The sequence below is a fragment of the Panulirus ornatus genome, chromosome 24 (assembly GCF_036320965.1).
Source record: "Panulirus ornatus isolate Po-2019 chromosome 24, ASM3632096v1, whole genome shotgun sequence".
NCBI lineage: Eukaryota > Metazoa > Arthropoda > Malacostraca > Decapoda > Palinuridae > Panulirus > Panulirus ornatus.
Genome location: NC_092247.1, coordinates 6,884,759 through 6,907,275, shown reverse-complemented (window position 1 = coordinate 6,907,275; position 22,517 = coordinate 6,884,759). Strand labels below are relative to the sequence as shown.

Sequence of the window (22,517 nt, the reverse complement as noted above, 5' to 3'; positions counted from 1 at the left end):
ACGATATTATAGTTCTAACATGCAATATCGCTTCTGCTGTTCACTCAAAGGCGCTGTTTTTATTTCCTGCGTCCATTCTGCCTGTGTTTGCCCTCCTGTATCTTTTATCCTTATCTTGACGCTTGTTTCATACTACTTTGTTTAACTTCAGTGCATTTTGCCGTACCCAGAATTAGCTGTTCCAGGTCTTGTTACAACAGCTTTCGAAACCCTATACATGCGATCGATTTCAGTATTTATTCGCGCACATGCTCACTCTCTCTCTCTCTCTCTCTCTCTCTCTCTCTCTCTCTCTCTCTCTCTCTCTCTCTCTCTCTCTCTCTCTCTCTCTATATATATATATATATATATATATATATATATATATATATGTATGTATGTATAGCGAGGTAGCGTTAGGAACAGACTGAGCCACAGAGGAAAAAAATCATCACTTGTTTCTCTTCTGTGTTTCTTTTGGAAAAGTAAAAACTGGAGGGGAGTATACCAGCCCCCGCTCCCACCCCTTTTAGTCGCCTTTTATGACACTATGGATATACGTGTGAGGTATTCTTTCTCCCTTAACCCCAGGTATATATATATATATATATATATATATATATATATATATATATATATATATATATATATATATATATATATAATCTGATTCATCACCTTCCATATAGGAAGATATGATACTATCTCAGAGGCAAAGTGACACAGATAAACACAAGACACGCTAGATACATGTGATCGGCGCTCATCGACCTACCACACTCGCTTGACTATCACGTAGTAGTTACATTATTTCATTTTGTGTCATATTTTATGTAAGTTGTTTGCTTCAAAATCTCTTCTGCTTTTCATCGAAAGATTTCTTTATTTAGTTGAAGTAGAAACGATAGACGTAGATTACTCGGGTTGTCCCCAGGCTTTAAGCAAACCTTCGACCCTATGAAATAGAATGTGTGTGTGTGTGTGTGTGTGAAGGGATATGCTATGATGGTCATTACGTTAGGCAGATTGGAGAAACAAACCTATCCAGGGACTGTGGATTAATTCGCCGAGTTTCCATCAGAACAGAGAGAGAGAGAGAGAGAGAGAGAGAGAGAGATCCAGACGGTACGTGTCCAGAGTCACATGCTGAAGGTGGTGTGGTACCAAGCGGGCGAACGCACGCCATCTAAAACTTACGTAAGGAGACGGGCTGCCCTCGGTTAGGTCACTACCGGTTTCTGGTCATAAGGTGACCCCTAGAGCACGATGATGCCTTGGATACAATAAGACCTGTTATTTGACCCTTTAGGGTCAAGTCAAACGTCACGCCTTCATACCTAAGGATCGCACCTCCGTTCAGGCCGAATCATCATGCTCACGGCATTAACTGTAGGTGAAGCTTGTTCTATTGAGGGTAAAGATTGGTTAGTTTGTATTAAGATTGGGGACGTGTGTTTATATAAAGGTTTAGGGTGGGGAGCTTGCGTAAGTGGTAGGTTGGGGTGAATTACCTTTTAGGTTATGGTTGGACGAGTTTATTTTAAGGTTTAGACTCGGGAAGCTTGTTTGAAATGGGTGGGGTAGGCCTAAGAAACCGGATCAATATTGTCATACTGAACAGTTACACAAATTAATCACATAATTGTCATAGTGTGTTTAATTTGACTCGGTTTGCCTGGTAATTGAAAACATTATACTTTTTTGATAATGATTCTGTGCTTGATAAGTGTTTTCTAAACCTGATTTCCAGCAACCACGAGTAGGACCATTAGACAGATAGATTGTGGAGGAAGATATGGGCCATTCACTGTCTGACGTTGGCAGTGATATATCAGTTTACGAATACATTTTCCTCGAAAAACAAAGTGATGAGGAAAGGTTTTCTCGATGTTCCTCAGACGGAGGGAGTTCTGCCTGGGTTGATGTATGCATTCATCAGCTTTAACTTCCATATCCTTCTTCGGTCACGTCGCCATGGTGTTGGTAAATAGGCACGGTTGTATTGGTATAGTTTGGTATAGCTGAGCTGCGTCCTGGGTTTGAAAAGGCTTCCTTTAGTCGAATTTCATTATGATGAATGCTGTTTAGACGTTTATTTGTTTACTGTTACAAATCCAAGGTAATGTAGGGTTAAACCATGTGACCATAGCAGCACGTAAGCCTTTTACTGGTAGTTTGATGGTCCTGCCTCATGTTGCTATCTGTAAGTTGCTTATTGTGCGTGGAACATTTATAGATACATATTTGTGTCCCCGTTAGTATTTCGTTATCTTGTCATTCAGGCACTGAAGAGGTATTTCGACTGCCATTGCGTCTCAGGTTGGAAAAATTGACCCTTGGCATACTATGTAGATATCAGATACGAAAGCTTCTTCGCCGCGTGACATTCTGCTCGGTGTTTGAAAGATGAATTCTAGAGATACTGTTTAGCTAATTAAAGCCTCTCAGTCTACATAGATTACTGTCGCTTTCATAGACCTCAGGAATACTATTTAGAAAGCTAAAGCTTGTCAGCCCAGCAACATCTTTAGCGTACATAAAATCGCTAATTCAAAACCGCAATATTAATTTTGATACCAAAAGTCATTAATGTGTTTCTCAAGTGACGTTGCTTGAGATTTCTTCGTTTACGTATTTCCCCATTAGTGATCATATTTCACAGGTTTATAATTACTTTTAATGACAAATTATTAAGATCCTACTGTTATCTGTTTAAAGTTAAGAATGGCGAATAAGGCTGAAACATTGCTGAATGGATCAAGCCGAAAATGACTCAACATATAGGGAATCCTCAAAGGCTCGAGGGCAGAAATGGATAAGATGAAGGTAAGAAAGGATAACTTAGCCTTTCAGAGACTTCCTTACTGTTAAACATCGAAGGCGTATGCTTTGAAACCAGACTCCATGCTCTCATATACGTATATTTTTACTAATGAAGTCAGTCCTTATGCATCATTTTTCTTAAGTGTGAAAGTATCATTTCCTCATGCAGCATGATACGATGATTTATATACTTTGAATTTTTTGTTCCTTACAAGTTTTTATTGTTCTTTTGCAGCGAGTCGAGTATGTTCATCTCACCAAGGCGATTCATCCTTAAGACCTGTGGAACAACAACCCCTTTGCTATGCCTACCACTGTTGATGTCTTTGGTGCAAGAATATGCAGGATATGACATTGTCCAGGTATGTAAGAAATAAAAACTTTATCATCTATTATATTCTTTGTATTGAAATTTTGGGAATTAAGTTTGCTTCATATGTAAATACAGTATATTAATAATGCATATATTCTTGCAGTAATTGAAAAGACGTTTTAATTGTATCGAGGAAATAAGTCTCAGTTATGCTTATGGTTGCTACTTTGTATCAGAAAGATTCTAGTTACAAGTGATGGTTGTTTACCTATTATTTTACCCAGTTTTATGCATGTAAGAAATTATTTTTTCAAGGATTTTATGAAGATAAGTTAGCACAAGGTGTATTTGCGACTAGTTGGTATTGTTCTTTATAATCTCTCTGACATTTATGTAAAGAAAGTTGTTAATTTGTATGAATTACAAAAGACAGGTATGAGTGAATATTTATGTGCCAGTTTTTTACCCTTTTTGTGTGTTTGTTTAGCTTGTTCAATTTGAATTAGTAAAGATATACATAAGCATGTACAGTATTTCATATCTTTAGCAGATGTAATAACAAAATATGCATGTATTTATTTATAGTTCTTGTAATTTCTCAGAAAGCGGTGGAAAGGCTTTGATTGCAAATATTTCCGTCTATCACTCATTTATATATCTGTAATGGATGTCCATACATAAACCCCTTATTACGGAAATTGTTAAGTCTGCCTTTTAGAAACTGATCCCTGTTTAGATGTCAAGATTTCTTTTCATCCAACCAGTTGCTTCACTTATGCAATGGATTGATCCATCCTTGTATAGAGAGGTTTTAGCTCTTTACTTGACAGAGTTAAGTTGAAAGCAGTCAGACTTATAAACTCTTAATCACTAACTTTGGAATTTGATCTGCTAGCTCTACACCTCATTGCTCATTCACTTTCCCTCTTATAAAGGCATTAGTATTGTTTGTGCTCCAGAGAACTGGCTGCTTGTGTGCCCCCATCACTAGCAAGGCCTTGCAATACTCGGCAAGCTTCTGCATCACATGATTATTGTGTGACTGTTTGCATATCATGGATGGGGTGTTTTGTTAAATGTTTCTTTCGCTAGACCTTGAAGCTTTGGAACTTTCTACCCTCATATGTCTTTCCCAATATCTATGACCTGGCACATTTTATAAGACAAGTTTTTCACTTACACCAAAGTTTGTGAATACCTTCCCTTGTCTTTTCCCTGACATAAGGAACTGGCTATTTGATCATAAGCAATAGAATGTCTTTAGTTCTACATACAGAGGCAGTTAGACCTCTAAGAGCTAGTTCCAGCTGAACACTGCAATCAGTAGTAAGGTTTTACTTATCTTTCCCAATCAGCACAAAGTATATGAATACAAAATAGTTCTTGAAATGCACACTGACAAAGTACATACATTATCTTCCACAGAGGTAGTATTCAAACCTGCCACTTGTGGCGACAGTTGGGGCACTTATCCACTTAGACACCAGTGGCCATAATGGAAAATAGCTATTTGATCAGAACTAATCAAATGTCTTTTGTCCTACACAGGCGATGAGACCAGTATTGGCCAGTTCCTGTCAGACTTACAGTAACAAGTAGTAACGTTTCATTAGTCTCTCCCTGTCAACTTGAAGGTATACGAGCATGAAAAAATGTTTGGAACATGCATTTACATAGTAGTGTAGATTCATTATACTCCACCGTTGTCCATAACAGAGACCTGGCTATTCAATCACAGGTAAATGAATGTCTTTCATCCATACATAGGCAATGAGAACTTTATGGTCCAATTCCCTTCATACTCAGTGACCTGTAGTCAGGTTGTATCGACTTCAACCTGTTAGCATGGAGGAAAACGAACATGAAATATATTGTGCTTGAAATGCACTCTTACATAGTACACACATTACCCTCCACAGAGAGAAAATTTGAACTTCTGCCACTTATGGTAGCAGTGTGGGCACTTCTCCACTCAGCCATCAGTATCGATGATAGAGAACTTGCTATATGATCACAAGTAATTGAATGTCTTTCATCTTATGTACATATGCAGGGAGAACTTTATTGGCCAGTTCCCCTTCTGAAAAAACTGTAACCAGTTTTGCTGATATCTCCTTGTCAGCACAGAGGTATACAAACATGAAATATTGCTTGAAATGTGCACTTACATTACCCTCTACAGAAAAAAGAATTGAGCATCTGCCTTTTTTGGTGGCATTGAGGATACTTATCCACTCGCCCACTAGTGTCCTTAATATGAAGGTACTTATCCTCTCATCCACCAATGTCCTTAGTATGAGGGTAATGTATGAACTAGGTTCTGTTAATGTATATAAGCTTCACTTACCTTTTATTCTTCATGTTCCCTGATATGCATACCCCTCCCCACTAGCTTTCATCTAATATTGTAAGATTACGTAATGTCATCATAACACATCAGTGTCCTAAATCACTTCTCAAGTGTTAAGAGTTCATTGAGGAATTTTATTTCTACATTCATAAGGTCTGTTGTGGTTTTAATTACATAATGAATCTAAGTGCATGTGGATATCTGCTTGGTGGCGTAAGATTTTGTAATTTTATTGGAGAATGAGTGTGTTGGAATTCTTTGTAACTGATGATGTATGTTAACACCAAATTGCTGAAAAATAATTAGATAACTGTTGTGATGAACATTAAATGTGGTACTTAGTACACAGCTGTGATGGCGTCTGGCTTGATTGATATTAATTACAGAAATTTGTTCATGTTGCTGAGTGAATGGTTCACTAATTTCCCAGATCATGACACATGATTTTCCTGTTCAGTATGATTTACCTCTTAAGGTGGTTTGCAGTTTAATTGAAACTTAAAGATTATGAAATATGAAGTTAAATGATTGTTCTGTAATTTTTTCATGCTTCCATTTATTTTTGTGATTGGTCAGGTAAGACAGAGACACATAAGTTAGTTAATTAGAAACATACTTTTGTATTGATATAATTTTGGTGGTAGCTGTACATTCCAAAATAAATGTTGTGTAGAAATTAAGAATTAGTTGTATCTGTACATTTGAGGGTAAACATTTGGTAGAATCAGAAATTTACAAAACTGTTTGACTTAGATAAGCAATCAAAGTGTTTTTATGAAATATTACATTGATTATTTTGTTTCAAATACATTATAAGCATCTATAAAGGAACAAAAACAAAGAGTAGTATTAGTGATATAAATGTTTATCAGGTATGACTGGATTGAACTTCCACGATTGTTACATGAAATCTTTTCCAAATTTGTTGTTATGAAAGCAAGAGCTAAGGCATAACCATAACTCATCCATATTAGATGATGTTTGTGCACTGATTATTGAAACAAGATGAAAATGGCTGAAAATGTTGTACAGATGGCAGTCTGATTTGTATTGCTTTCCTAAAATTTACTTTAGCTTGATATACTATAATTTGATTAGTTTGATATACTATAGTGTGATTGGTAGTATTTCATATGCATAAGAAATATTTTGCAACCTTGCTTTGTGTATTTAAGTTCAGTATTTATGGGCTGTTTCCCTACTTTCCTTTATACAGTTCAGGTTATTAGGCCTTACTTAATTTTCCAATTTTTCTGGAACATTAGTAAAAAAAAATCTGCTTATGAGTATCTTTAGATATACAACACAGGATACCAGGATCTTGTTTTATCATCGTTTATAGATATTGAAGTTGAAAAGATATTTGAGCTTAGATAACACCACCTGTGGAACTGGATTTAGGACAAAGCCATATCAGGACAGTTTTCCCCTGGACAATTCCCCCCTATTCAATTCTCCCCTTTCCAATTTCCCCTACTATATAGATATATTAGACTGATATAGAATAATTTGTTAAAGTTGATTTGGGTTTGTCTTATTCTTACCCACTTCTTAGGATGGAAATGAGCAGAAGGTAAATGTAAGTAGGACTTGTCTGGGGAGGAATTGTCCTAAAACTACACAGAGCAGATGAGGAAGAGTTCTTGCTACTGTATAATGTATCAACAAAATACAAATTTTATGGAATAGGGAGAGAAACCTTTCACACCTAAAGCTTTATTTGATGTGAAAATTACTTGCTTAGACTTTAGGAGTTAAACGTGGTGCTTTGAACGTCTAGACTTTTATTTGCTGTATTTTTTTTCCTTATCATTCTGTTTCAGTGTGTGGCACACTTGTTATATGTTTGAATACAGTAGTGAATATTCTTTGGACAAAAAGATTTTTCAAGTCTAGGAATTGGCTTTCTCAGGCTTCTTTCAACTTGTGAAAATTAGGCTGGAATCCTTGGTTCTGCTCATTGATTCCTACAAAAGGTGCATATGATCCCAGAGTAAAGCAGTTTACCTACAGCAGCTGTGATGTGAATTCTTATGATTAGCTGAAATTGAGAGGAATCAGTGATGATATAAGAGGCTGGAAATTATAGTTCATTTATTGGATGGGTAATTTAGATATGTCAGTTGAAAGCAAAATAGGATTAAGGTGAAGTGGAACACTTGACTGAAACAGGGTGAGGGGTATGAGATCAGGCTTGCTGTATAATACAGATATCTATGCCATGGAAGTCATGGGAATTTTGATGAAATTTGAATGTATGCATGGAAGCCTGAGGATATTTATGACTAAAGCTTTAAAAATATGATTAAGTTTAAGATATTGTGCCATTCATTGGTAGAGAAAAAAGGGTTAAAAATTCTGGAGAGATCTTTTGAAGAACAGTTAAGATAGTGAATCAAAGGGAGAAGCCCATTGTGATAAGAGTCACATAAGTGGATAAGGGGGAAAAGATATGGAGTGTTAGATATATAGGGAGTAAGTTATTGAAGAATCAGAATGTTTCAGAAAACTAATAGAAATGGAACATGATGTAAGACCAAAAAAACCAGTCACAAATTTATAATTGTCTTGAACAGATACACATAACCTGTAGAACACATCCTAGCACACTAACTACATTAAGGTGTTGATTTTTTTTTTTTTCCTGTCTCCCGTGTTTGCGAGGTAGCACAAGGAAACAGACGAAAGAAATGGCCCAACCCACCCCCATACACATGTATATACATACGTCCACACACGCAAATATACATACCTACACAGCTTTCCATGGTTTACCCCAGACGCTTCACATGCCCTGATTCAATCCACTGACAGCACGTCAACCCCGGTATACCACATCGATCCAATTCACTCTATTCCTTGCCCTCCTTTCACCCTCCTGCATGTTCAGGCCCCGATCACACAAAATCTTTTTCACTCCATCTTTCCACCTCCAATTTGGTCTCCCACCTCTTGTTCCCTCCACCTCCGACACATATATCCTCTTGTCAATCTTTCCTCACTCATTCTCTCCATGTGCCCAAACCATTTCAAAACACCCTCTTCTGCTCTCTCAACCACGCTCTTTTTATTTCCACACATCTCTCTTACCCTTACGTTACTTACTCGATCAAACCACCTCACACCAAACATTGTCCTCAAACATCTCATTTCCAGCACATCCATCCTCCTGCGCACAACTCTATCCATAGCCCACGCCTCGCAACCATACAACATTGTTGGAACCACTATTCCTTCAAACATACCCATTTTTGCTTTCCAAGATAATGTTCTCGACTTCCACACATTCTTCAAGGCTCCCAGAATTTTCGCCCCCTCCCCCACCCTATGATCCACTTCCGCTTCCAGGGTTCCATCCGCTGCCAGATGTTGATATAAGATCTAATATTTGCTCTATATGATATAATGGACCAATCATTTCCTAATAAGTGCACATAAAAAAACACCATATACAACTAGAATAGCATCATTAGTTTCTGGAGGGAGTTTTTGTCATTGAAAATGATAGATTTGCTTAGGTATTTTTTAGATTAACTTTCATGCTTGATTTTTATGGTGGAAGATGAACTTATAGCTACTATATATGAGAATTCATTGTTGAGGAATACTTAACATAAACATATGCATTAGAGGACAAGACAGTGAAGCATGCATGTGTTTGGAAGCACAGCATTGTTTGTACTTCCATGTAAAATGAAAGGAGGCCAGTAGAGTTAGTTGTTTAGCAAGTACTGCCACATGAAAAGGGTTTCAGGAAAAGGGCTTTGAAAATAGTGTTTTTGAAGTGAAAATGATTGATGTACTAATTTTTTATTAAACTAGCATCAGAAAAACAAATTAAGTTTGGTAGCATTCAAATACTTTACAAACAGACAGACACTAGTAGATACATGGATGAAGAAGGAGGAACAATAGGTTCTCTTGAAAAGATTAAGTAAAGCAGTAGCTTATGAATAGATTTGGTAAAGAATTTTGTCCTTGTGCAGATTGGTAGAATATACCAAAGATGTATTTATAAGTGATGATGTAATATATTGCACCTTAAGCATTGATAAAACCTCTTGATTTACTTCACAAAACAAATTTGATTGTCTAAATTAACATTACATTTTGCTGTATTTTATGTGAATAATATAGTGATAAGCAATATAAAAATGCAAGTGTTGAAAGTAGATTCAATGTATTGAGATGTCTAGTAAAGGTAAGTTGAAAGGTTAACATAATAGAAACTTATGAGAACAGTTTTAGGGTCTGCATAGTTGTTTCAAAGTAAGGATAAGCAAAAATGCCATGTTACAAATACAATATATTACTGTAAGTGTTTTACATTTCCTACAGAAACCATGTACTTGTCAAAAATTTACTAGTCATATTACTAGCTTTATGCATATGTTTATTAGTTAAGGTAAAGGAGAGTAAGCAGATATCCTTTTCTCTCTGGGTATTCGCCTGTGCTCAGTACCCAGCACAGGTGAGAGACGGTCACTCACACACACCACCAGCTTCATTTTTCCACTTTTTCTCAACTGATTTTCTAGATTATATTTAATATTTTATGAGCCAATATATGATCACTGATGAGTATGCATTATATGTTCATGCAAAGACTGGTGGTGTGTGTTTATGGAGGGCGCCACACGGGTCAGCTTCCCGGGTACTGTTGTACCGTAGCCCTTAATGACCGTTGATCTTCCATTTTTCTGCAGCAACCAGGCCAGTCTCTGGCATCACCGCAGCAGGCCACTTGTGACCGCGTGAGCCACTTCAGATAATAGGGCGCATCAACCCAGGTTTCGGTATTATGCTTGTTCTTCTGCCCCACCTCATGAGTTTTTGCTCAGTTGAGTGCTCAGTCAGCGCGTAGGACTGCCACAACCATTCTTTTTCATGTCAGAGTAGCCAGCACTATAATGGCTAATTTTAGTTATGAATTGGCACTTTTGATATTGCCATTGAAAATCTGAGTTATTATATGTTTAATTCTTTGACTTGTCTCTCTGTTTCATAGTTATGCTTCTTGCAATATTTTGGTTTGCTTTGAAAGTTGAAGTATCAAGTTAGATATTTATCTGGTAGTGTATGTCCTCTAAAGTAAGGAAAATTTTGTGGGTTGCAGATAAAGCCCCTTATAAGCAGTTGCAGATTTTAAAGCACTTGCCATTGTTTTTCTTTGACTTTTATTCATATGCTGATAGTCAAAATTGGTAGACTGAGTAATATGACTTTTTTCCTTGTTTAGATGAGTGGACCTTGGAGATACTTTTGTTAAGATACTGTATTTGATAATTTTACCTTCAGAATTTACTATGTTTAGAATTTTTCCTACAGTTTCGTATAGAAACACACTTACACAGTACTTTACAGATAGGTAATCATTTACACCCATCCAACCTATTAGGGTCCCATGAGTATAAAGTTTCTGTCTTTGACACAAATAGTCAGTCACATAGAGAAGGTTCAGAGGACATCAACAAAATATACTATTCAGAATAGGGAAATTGTGTTACAGGGAGAAGTTAGAGGCTATGAATATACCTACCATGAAAGACAGAAGTATAAAGGTAGACTTGCTTATTATCTTCAGTTGTCCAAATCAAAGTGATATTGTTGAAAGTCAGCATTTCTTTGGGAGACCCAAAGAAGGAGAAACAAGAGGACTCAGCAGTAAACTTGTTAGAAAAGATTTGAAGGTGTATTTGTATAGTATTTAGTTCATGGATGAACAGCATGAGCTACTGGTAAGAGATGCAACTTGGTATTTGTTGGCAATCAGCAATAAAGTCTATCCATCCAAATCTCTGATATCCCTTCCTGTCAAGAGCTTCCTCAAGGGGATGGCCTCAGTAAAAGTCTCATACAGTGAACTCCAGTTCCACTTCATATCCTTTAGTGCCTCAGCCTTAACAGGCCTCTGACAGAGGGCAGCTTTAGTGCAGTGTTTCCTGAGGACCTTACCTAAATGTTCCCACTGTCTACATCAACCTAATGTGTCTACCAAATTCCTGCCTAATGTTCCAACCCATTACTTCTACCCAATGCTCCCACCCAATATTCCTGCCTACTTCTTCCTAATATTTCTAGTTAATGCTCCTTCCTAATTCTCCTATCTACTTCTGTCTATTGCTCCTACCATTTTGTGAAATGCAGGGCCAGGGCATAGCACTCACCACAGCATGACAAAGAGAGATTGTATGTTTGTGGATAGCATGCCAATAGTCCATGTATTGGTGAGGCAGAAAGAAAAGTCAGCTACCTAGGTCATAGGAGTGCAACATGACAGCCACTGAAGTGCTGGCTCACATTGTGGCATCAAAAGTGGTAGATGATAACTATGCAGATTGTGTATTAGAAATACTTATAGAAACAGAAGGATTTGTATGTAGCATTTATGGATCTGGAGAAAGCATAGGATATGATCAATAGAGATGTCCCTTGGAAGGTATAATGAACATTCAGTGTGGGAGGAAAGCTGTTAGAAGTAGTGAAGAGTTTCTGTTAAGAGAGTAAGTCACTTGTGTGAATATGAAGAGAGGAGGGTGAGTAATTTTAGATGAAAGTGGGTCTGTGGCAAGGGTGTGTGATACCACTGTAGTTGTTTGTGGATGGGACAGTGAGGGAGATAAATGTGAGGGTCTTTGAAAGAGTGGCAGGTGTGAAATTTGTTGGTGGTTGGGAGGTGAGCCACTTGTTGTTCGCAAATGACACTGCTCTGGTAGCAGATTTAACTGTAGAAGCTGGTATTTGAATTCTAGAGAGTGTGTGAAAGAAGAAAACTGAGAGGTGATGTGAATGAAAATAAGGTTATGATGTTTAAGAGGGAAGAGAAACTAGTTTGCCAAAATGTAAGTTGAACTGGAGAAAAGTTGGAGGAAGTGCAGTGTTTGAGATACTGGGTGTACCTGGGTGTGGATATGTTTTGCATGGCTGGGAATGGATATGGCACCTAGAAAGCAGATGAGGAAAGAGGCCAGTGCTCTGTTTGTTCTGTTTCTGGTGCTACCTTGCAAAACTGTAATCATCGAACAAATAGGAAAAAAATATGTAATGAAAGTTTTCCTTTTTTCACAATAAGCCTCAGAGTTGCCAGAAGCCCTTATAGGTGTGTTTTTTATGAAGATTAAATATAATCCAGAATTAGTGATTTTATGATAATACCAAGAAACTTGCATCCATGTTTGATTACTTTGTAGTTAAGATATGATTTGTTTGACTTTTATTTCTGTTACTTTTCAAGTTTTACAATCCTACTAAATAGTGTGCTGTGCTTTAAAATCTCTTGGCTGAAAAGAGACTTTACAAGCAACCATTAAATTTCTTGTTTTAGGTTGGGATGGGTAAGTGGCAGTCCTACTGCAGCCTGACCCCCAGGGGTGACAATTGTGGCTGGCCATATTGAGCCATAAAAGTTCAGCACAGCGTGAGGCATGGTCCCACGCTCCCCTGGGGGGGGCACCAGGCTCCCGGGGCTGAAATCTGGCAGAAGTGCAGGCAATGCTCGGCGCACCGTGCATCATGCTGGATGTAAAGCTTTCTGGCGGGCTGCACACGCTTGGAGGAATTATTGCTGGTTCTTTTCATCTCCCTATTTTTCATAATTAGAAGATACAAAAATCAATGCTCACTGGTCCTTCACATGTCTCATAACCTGTATTTAATAAAAATTTTACTATTCATCTGTCATATTGAGTAAGAATTTGCCGTTAGGATACTTTCCTTGAAGAGTTCCATCTCAGATTGTATAACAAGGTATTCTAATGTATCTCCAGGCCTGTGTGATAGCGCTAGTTTGCCGATGTCACAGCTTTGTGGGGGAGCCAGTACAGAGTGGTCACTGTACCCTGTTTCATGCCCCAAAGTGTCATGAAGATAATTGTACTCATGAAACAGAGTTCATGGCCTATTCTGGGTTGGAATTCAACACCCCCATTGTTGTTGACATCACTATGTTTTTCAGTGTTTAATTGCGGTTGTCCTTCCAACAGGATCTCTACTATTCACGCAAGAATTTCAAGCGACCTGAACTGCAAGTATCTCCTCATCGCACTTTTGATGAAGAAGCTTCAATATTGGACCAGATATTTCCTGGTAAGGATGGACAAAAATTTTCGTTTCAGAAAATTGAATATGGAGGTGAATATCAAAGTAGACTTTGTACTTGTAAATCTTTCCATTTAGTGGCTGGTGATGTAAAATTAGGTATCACTTAGACCAGACTATGATAGTTGACAGGGGTAAATGGGAAAGGAATGGGTTCATACAAGGATTTATTTTTCCTTTTCATTTCTGCTTTTATTTCTATTAGCCTCTTAGCGGTGTTTTCTTTGCATTACATTACCATTCAGTCTTCTCTCATTTGATTATGTAGAATGATTTTAAGCTTCACATGGTAGCATGTCTACCCCAGTAAAATTGATTGAGCTATTCCCTTCCCAGTCTGTGAAGTTGGGCTTGACATTATAGCCTAATTTGATTCTGACAAGAAGATAGTCTGACTTACCTCTAATGTAAGTAAAAGATAGTCTGACTTGCCTCTAATGTAAGTAAAAGATAGTCTGACATACCTATAATGTAAGTAGTGTATACTCAATTTAAGAACCCCCACTTTGTGTAACATATAATCCTCAAGGAATTAAGATTAGATATACTCTGTTTAAGATGATTTGGTAGAGAGTATAACTCGTCAAATTTTATAAAAAAAAAGACAGTGTGAGAGGATACAAGGCCCACATTCTTAGAAAGTATGTAGGGTAATTAAGCAACATGGACTCTGGAGGCTTACAACACTTAAAGGAGGAGCAACATAACAGTCTGACTACTGGTCTTTTTATAACAGAATGAAAGGGATGGTTTTATGTATGTTTGCAAAATCAGTTACTTTTAAGTGAGGTTGCAGCCCTCATCCAGATATCTGAAATTAACAGCACATAGTGAAAAAATAGCAGAAATAGAAGAACTGTACTGAAATGGTGCATTTTGAAGAGTTTTAAGTGGATAATAGACATTTACTTTTTGCATTACTGATAACTTCATATTTTTTTGCATTGTAAATTATCTCTCGAGTTCATTACCTTATTAGAAAAGTCAAAATTAATGAAGAAATTTCAGAATTAAAATATCTTTTGTTTCTTGTTGCCATAGGTGGTCGTGCATACTGTATGGGAAGTGTAAACCGTGCTGACTGTTGGTACTTGTACACTGTATCACCTGGCCGTCCAAGATATCGTCCCAATGCAGCTCGCCATAATCTCCCTCATAGCCGGTAGGATGTAATCAAGTTGGATGAAATAATTATATCTAACTTAAACCTATTGGGGCAATCTTATTGTTCCACTGTACATGATATCATAGCCTCTTGCAAGCACTTTAGGTGGCAGTAAGTGCTTTCTATTTCCATCCTCACTTTGTTAAATTTTTTCGTCAAGCTTGGGAATTTATTGTTTTTTCTGTAATAGATTGTTGTACCTTTTGGCATTGGTTTGATCTGTATTTGTTTGAAAGTTGATTAAAGTATTTTTATGCCACTGTTAATGTAAAATATATATCATGCTTTTCCACAAGAGGTAACCATACAGATTGGTAATTTGATAAACTTTTTAACAGGGTTGGAAAGACACACCGTGAACCTGACCAGACATTGGAGATTCTGATGATGGATTTGGACCCTGATAAGATGAAGTGGTTCTACAAGGATGTATGTTCAACTGGTGCTGAAGCCACAAAGGTCAGATATGTAGGAAACCTTATAAGGTTCATATTATTATCATACAACCCCAAGACTCCTTTTATGGGGCCTCTTCAGGAGTAGGGAAGTAATGGACCCCTTAAAAGTGAGAAGGTCCTTCATGAGAATGTACTTTCCAGTGATGATGATGCAGGCTCACAGAGGATGATTTCTTACTCATAATTTAACCTCATAAAGGCAGAGTCCAGTAACACTACAAGGCTCATGATTCGTAAGGTTTGAAATTTAGTTTATAGTGATGGTTTTAAGATTGATTTTAGGGGTTATTACTGAAATGTGATACATATTTTAAGCATTGCATACCTAGAATATTATTTGGAACGGAAACAGAATGGTAAAGGAGAAAACAGGATTTCTCTTAGGGAATTTTAGATGGGTGGACACAGGGAATGGATATTTCTTGGTAGAGGGAAAAATGTATAAGTCAATAACTTTTCATATTGATACTGTGATGTAAACCATGGAAAGTTGTGTGGGGCCTGGATGTGGAAAGGGAGCTGTGGTTTCGGGCATTATTGCATGACAGCTAGAGACTGAGTGTGAACGAATGGGGCCTTTGTTGTCTTTTCCTAGTGCTACCTCGCACACATGAGGGGGGAGGGGGATGGTATTCCATGTGTGGCGAGGTGGCGATGGGAATGAATAAAGGCAGACAGTGTGAATTGTGTGCATGGGTATATATGTATGTGTCTGTGTGTGTATATATATGTGTACATTGAGATGTATAGGTATATATATTTGCGTGTGTGGACGTGTATGTATATACATTGTGTATGGGGGTGGGTTGGGCCATTTCTTTCGTCTGTTTCCTTGCACTACCTCGCAAACGCGGGAGACAGTGACAAAGCAAAATAAATAAAAATAAATAACTGTGATGTATTCTTGTGATCAAATTTTTTTCTTATGTTTAAACAGTCCATAATCAAGTTTTTTCAAATATTTGTATATGTTATTAGTATGTTTCTGTTGTATTTTGTTTAAGTACTTAAATCTGGTTAGATATGGAGGTTGTTAAAGCAAAATATTATTTTTGTCCGTATAAGTTTAGAAAAAATTATGGTAAGTGAACTTCAACTCATTTGTGACAAAGTATTTGATTAACCCAAAAGTGTCAGGAAGATTTTCACTTATATGTAATTTACATTTTACTAAAAACTCATATATTTCATCATTAGAAATTAGTAAAATCTGAATTATTGACATTTATGCTTAAAAGAGGGTCCCCCTTTTTATTCCTTGTGTTGTACAGGGCACAGATCAATTTTTTAAGGGATAGTTTGGTGATATTGCAAAAGGGAAAGGGAATTTGGTCCCTTTTTTCAAAATTTGGAGGCTCACTGTAGATCATGGAAATATGTAAGCCAAGGGTGCAGGGAGTAAGCAGATAAATGGATATTTTCTTTGTGAAGGAGTTGTGAGTATTTTGTAAAGGATGTACAGAGTAAGTGAGAGAAAAATTAAGGGCCTTTAAGACTTCTCATGACATTTCTTGTAATGAAAATTAATTGGTGTATTAAGTTTTGATTTCTGTTTTATACATAAATCTCATTCTTGTTTTAGTAAGGTAGCATAAGGAAGAAATAAACAATGGCCTCATTTACACATATCTAATCTCTGTCATTAATAGTGTACTAAAACTACAGCCTACCATCCACAGCCAAGCCCCACAACCTACTCCATGGTTTAGAAAAAATGTAGGAGCTGTTTGGAGTGGCAGAAATGATAAATGTCCCAGTTGTATTAGAAAATATTTAGGATGTAACAGAGAGAATAAAGATTGCTTTGATATGCATGGTGAAAGTGACCAGATATGGTACCAGAAATCAAAGAAAATTAAAGGATTATGTCTTTTGATTCAACAGTGTTTATACTTGTGTCAACAAAATTAGTGGTAATACGTAATGGGGATATTGATCGTGATGATTCTTACCACTTACAGAAATCTGGCATTGACAGGCTGATTCCAGACATGATGATTGATGACTTCCAATTTGAACCTTGTGGGTATTCCATGAATGGATTAATGCGCAGTGTGCCAGTAAGTACTAATTTTTGTAGTAGTACACAGAATTCTTGTGTACCTTGAATGAATTAAAAATAATGTATTTGTACTCTTATGAGTGTTGACTTAATAACTTTTCTGGGACTTTATACCTTGCTTTTGCTAACATTATTGGGTTTTGATTTAAAGTTGCTTATCAGTTACCATTTTTAAAGATAGGAATGGATTTCGCTTTTTTATTCTTCATTCTTATTGAGTAGTTAAAGAATAGTTCCTGTAATCTTTCAAGGTATCCTTCACTCCATCATACCATCCACTTCTCAATAATCCCCTCCTGCTTGTCCCTTCACCTTCTGATGCATAGATCTTTTTCAGTCTGTCTTTGCTCATCCTCTCCTTACTTCTGAACCATTTCAGTACACTCCAAGTAGCCCTTTCATTCACTGCATATATTACCACACCTCTCTCTTATACTGTCATTTCTTATATGAACAACATGCTTTATATCGTAAATGGTCCTCAGGCATTTAATTTTCAACACATTCACCCTCTTCATTTGTTTTGTGTTCAAGGCTCATGGCTCACATCCATATTTCACTGTTTCATTTACTCTACCATCACATACTCTTCTTTGCCTTTACAGACACAGGCCTCTCCTTCCACAGACTCCATAATGCCCCAAGGATGTTAGCCCCCTCTTCCATGCTGTGACTCATTTCAGTCCCCATGGTTCCATATGGTGTCATGTTGATTCTCAGGTATCTAAAGTGCCTCACGTTTTCTAGGACCTTCCCAAACAAACTTATGCTCAAATCATTCTTTGTTACCATTTTGCTGCATCTCATTACATTGCACTTTTTAGTTTACACTTACTTTTAACTTTCATCATTCACCTTTTGCCTAAACTCTGTTAACAGCTTTTGGAGTTTTTCTCAGAAGTATGCCACCAGAGCAGTGTCATCAGCAAATAGCAATGTATTCACATCTCATGATCCCTCACCTCCAGGATACTGTAGACATACCCCTTACTGCAATATTTCTCTCTTTTACCTCTCACATAACCCTGTCCAAACACAGATTAACCCTTAAAACACTACAGTCATCAATTGACTATGTGTGATTCACTGCTTATCCCATGAATTGACTATTTAGAATTTCCTGTCATGATTTGAGCTAACTGCAGTTTGTTGTCATTCTTGGTAGTGTACTTGTTTCTTCCTCACTCTTTTGTGGCTTCTCAACGCTGAACTGTATGTAATGTAAGTACGTAACCAATTTTTTTCAAATTCCATGTACCTTAAGCCATTTTTGTAGGTAGTACATTTTGAAAAGTGCATTAGCTTGAATTACTTTCACTTTAATTTTTCTTTCTGTTTTACACCTTAACAGTGAAAAAGAAGTCCCTCAGGAAACACGTGCTTTGATTAAAAGTTACTCCATCAAAGTGTGTATGCTTACTGTTAGAGTTACCATGTAAATAAACAAGAATAAGTATTATGAACTTAACTGAAATAATTTTTGTCAGCCTCTGTGTGTTGGAACAAGATTTTACAAATTGCAAGAGAAATACTCTTCAGCTATAATTCTTTATTTTTTTGCTTTAGGTGTGGGAGAAGTAGCACTTGGCACATGGTGCTTGGCACTAGAAGCAACTTTCCCATATTGATAGAACTTGAGCATCTCTAAGCAGAACATATATCTTTGTTTTAATCATTTAATTATTCCTTCATAGTTGTCATTGTATGTCTGTTATGTTCATTAAGATTTTTCTAGGGTTTTGAATTATATACCCCACTAAGCAGTTCTAAAATTACTCTTTCCATTATGTAGTTTGAATGGATTATCTTTCAATTTTTCCTGAAATTAAGGCTGTCTCTTATAAAGAGGGCCAGTCCCAGTCTTTTGTCTTCTCTTAACTTCTTTTTCTGTCATATCTGTTCAGACAGATTGTTAGATTCTTCCTCTTTAATAATTATTTGTCTCTACAATGCCAACAATATTTGGCTCATTTTCCTCATTTCAATCCTTGAACTCCAGGTTTTTTACCATTTACTGCTATTCCATCTGCATATATTTATATTTCCAATGTAACATTTCCATCACTAGAGTTTCCTGACCTCTCGGTGGTACTGGTGAGGCTGTTCCCTCTAGCCTCTTTTGCTATCTCCCATTTTCTCATCTGTTACTGTATTCTTTACTTCTGTCTTTCTTCCAAGCATCTGTTATGCCTAATGAATACCCTTCTAGATTTCTCATTGCTTTTAAGTTTCTTATCCTGCTTTTATACCTCTTGGGTAGTTAGCTTTATACTGAATGTAATCAGTACCGGTTTTTCCTTTGTGTGTCTCTGTTTGCATCTTGTATCAGAACTCATGTTTGTGTATGGGAATGGAATTTTAAACTGATGAGTCCTTGTCTCTTAACTTTGTTAAGTCTTAGAATTTATTTTTATTTCTTTAATGCTGTTAAGCTTTCATCTTCTCTTCATTTAGCTTGTTCCATTTACTCATCACCCCATTACTGTAAAGATATGCTTTTTGACATCTTTCCTTGCTGTTCTTTTGTGTTGTTTCCCTGTGTGTTTGGCCGTAATATGCATGTATTAATGCATGAATGTATGTATGTTTTCATACAGGTGGGAGGTTTTGTGTTTGAAGTTTCATGTGTGTGCATAAGCTTAATTACAGCATACTATACTAACTCAGTAGTGAATCGTAAAAAATTGCATTTCAGATCCAGTGTTGACATTCCGTATATGCCGAACATCCGTCAGAATATTTGTATAAGTAGGACAGATATTTTATTATGTATGCTAACTAGATGTGTTTTCTATTCTACAGGGCTACAGGAAGGGTTATGTAAGTATTCTTAAGGGGAATTTTCTTGATAGCCATGTAGCTTTCTATTTTGCACGCTATTCCGACTATCTTAAGTTGAATTTAGGTGAGAGGTGATATTATTACTTTTTTTTTAAGAACATATAGTAACTGGGTAAAATGATGCATGGTTGATTTTTGCTTGTCCTGTGTTTTGGTCACCAACATAATTTTTTTTCCTGTTGTTTTATGTTTCATTATATTACATATGATTGGGTCTTCTGTAGGATAACAGGGTTGATGTACACTAGTAAAAATAACTTTTCAAAAAACAGATTTTGACAAAATACATTGTTAAAATATCAGCACCTATCCCTCTGGATAGTGTATATATATATATGGCCTTTCTTTAATATTGTTAAAATATCAACAACTTTCCCTCTGGATAATGTACATATATGGCCCCTCTTTTCTATTATAAAAATAGATAGTTTACATATGGATAGTTTACATATGTGTTCTTTCTTTTATACTGTTGAAACATCAACCTTTCTGTATGGATGATGTACGTATATGGTCTCTCTTTTTCATTGTTAGATAATCAACACCTTTCTGAATAGTGTATATATATAGCCTTTCTTTTATATTGTTAAAATATCAACACCCTTGCTTGTGGATGGTGGAAGTATATCCTCTTTTTTTTATATTAATGAATATCAACACCTTTCTCTCAGGATGGTGTATGTATATGGTTTCTCTTACATATTGTTAAAATGTCAACATCTTTCTCTTTGGATCACGTACTTGTATGGCTTCTCTTTATACTGTTAAAATATCACCACCTTTCTCCTTAGTTGGTTTGCTTATATGACCTCTTCTTTTATATTGTTAAGATATCAACACCCTTCTCTCTGGATGATGTACACACGCCTTATTTCTTTTTTTCCTTTTTCAAACTTTTCAGTTGGTACAAATAGGATTTCACATTTTCAAACATGATTTCTATCCATTCTTATTTCACCTCTAATAACTACACTGTAGTGTAGGCAACCCAAGTGTTCCAAGGAATTCTTGTGTACTTTTCTTTAATTCACATTTCATTTAAGCATAAATGTTACTGAAGAAGTTGACAGATTTTTAGAAATCATTGATGATGTTGGTATGGACCTTTCCACATGAACTGAGTTGCCATATAAATTTTTTCATTCCTTTTTGTCTTGCTGATGTTTCCATACTTGGATAAATGGCTAGTGTTATAGGATACTCATTGTTGCATTGTTTCTTATAGAATTAAAAACTTTTGTGTGGTGAACAAACATTTTATTATATGGTTTGGTTAATATCTAGAATATTTCTCTTCCAGGGAGGATACATGACCATTCATATTACTCCTGAACCAGAGTTTTCTTATGTATCATTTGAGACCAACACACCTCAGAAGTCTTACAAGGATCTTATCGCTCGTGTTGTTTCTACTTTTGGGCCCAAGCAATTTGTCTTGACATTCTTCACCAGTGTGGTATGTTTGGTTACTGTGTCAGTCATACCTAGAAAATGAAATTAACATTTTTCAGAGTGCTATATCTCACAACTTCATATTTCTTTGTGAAACTTTTACTTTCCTCATTATTAACAGTATTTATTTAGTTTGTTCATGGCATGTATTTTTATAATACTATAAGAGTTGTTCCATCCTCCATTTATCAGGTTTCAAAGAATAAGTTTTTGTGCACATGATCAGTACTAGGTACTGATTAAAGGTTATAATGTCTCCTGTAGATCATTCTTGAGCAGAGACATCAGGAAATTAATTTCCAGTCTCTTAACTTTAATTTCAGTATCATTTTTAGGCCTTGTGTTGAATCTTTTTTGAGATCATTATGTGTTTTTCCAATTTTGGAGACCAAGTAGGCACTCTGTAACTTGTGCTAGACACATCATAAAAATTTTCCTGAACATTTCTTTATTTCTTATATCTAAAGCTCTTCTGTAGATGGCAGAATGCAGTTTGCCTCCTTTGCAAAGTGCTTCCAGTGTGTGTATATTTAGTATTTGCATATTTGCACATTATGTTAAGAAAAGTCTTACCCTCACACCATCTATGATAAGTGTGTAAACAAAAAATTAACACGCTCTATTCGATGTTTCTTAGCATAATTTATTTCTATTCATTCAACACTGGAGAAAAATATCTTTCCATATTGTCCAACACATCTTGGTTAGTTTTTTATATTCCATGTAATTGTTCAATATTTATATTTTTAAAAGCTGACCAGTTTCTACAGTTAAATTTGTTAATCACCTTGAAGGTTTTTAACTGTGTTTCTGCTTCTTTTTCTATTGTGGTGTATTCAAATCCATAGCTACTTACCTCCATCACCCAACTGGAGAACATAAGGTCTACCCACTTTGTTTTCCTCTTCGATCCAAAAGATTTATTATGGAAGACCTGTTTCCTTTGAACCCATGCTTACTCTTATGTAGATCATCAT

The 22,517-nt window shown here is 36.3% G+C and overlaps 1 protein-coding gene across 2 annotated transcripts in view; it reads left to right on the top strand.

The window, feature by feature from the left end:
* The window catches only part of SamDC (S-adenosylmethionine decarboxylase), a 51,656-nt gene that overhangs the window by 21,205 nt on the left and 7,934 nt on the right, over nt 1-22,517 (top strand). The window contains exons 3-9 of one of the 2 annotated variants that reach the window (XM_071677082.1): nt 3,038-3,164; nt 13,448-13,550; nt 14,604-14,724; nt 15,066-15,186; nt 17,147-17,245; nt 20,050-20,067; nt 21,389-21,544. In XM_071677082.1, the coding sequence (XP_071533183.1) occupies nt 3,038-3,164; nt 13,448-13,550; nt 14,604-14,724; nt 15,066-15,186; nt 17,147-17,245; nt 20,050-20,067; nt 21,389-21,544 (745 nt within the window). The remainder of the gene's footprint in view (nt 1-3,037; nt 3,165-13,447; nt 13,551-14,603; nt 14,725-15,065; nt 15,187-17,146; nt 17,246-20,049; nt 20,068-21,388; nt 21,545-22,517) is intronic. The other variant, XM_071677083.1, reaches the window with a different exon arrangement.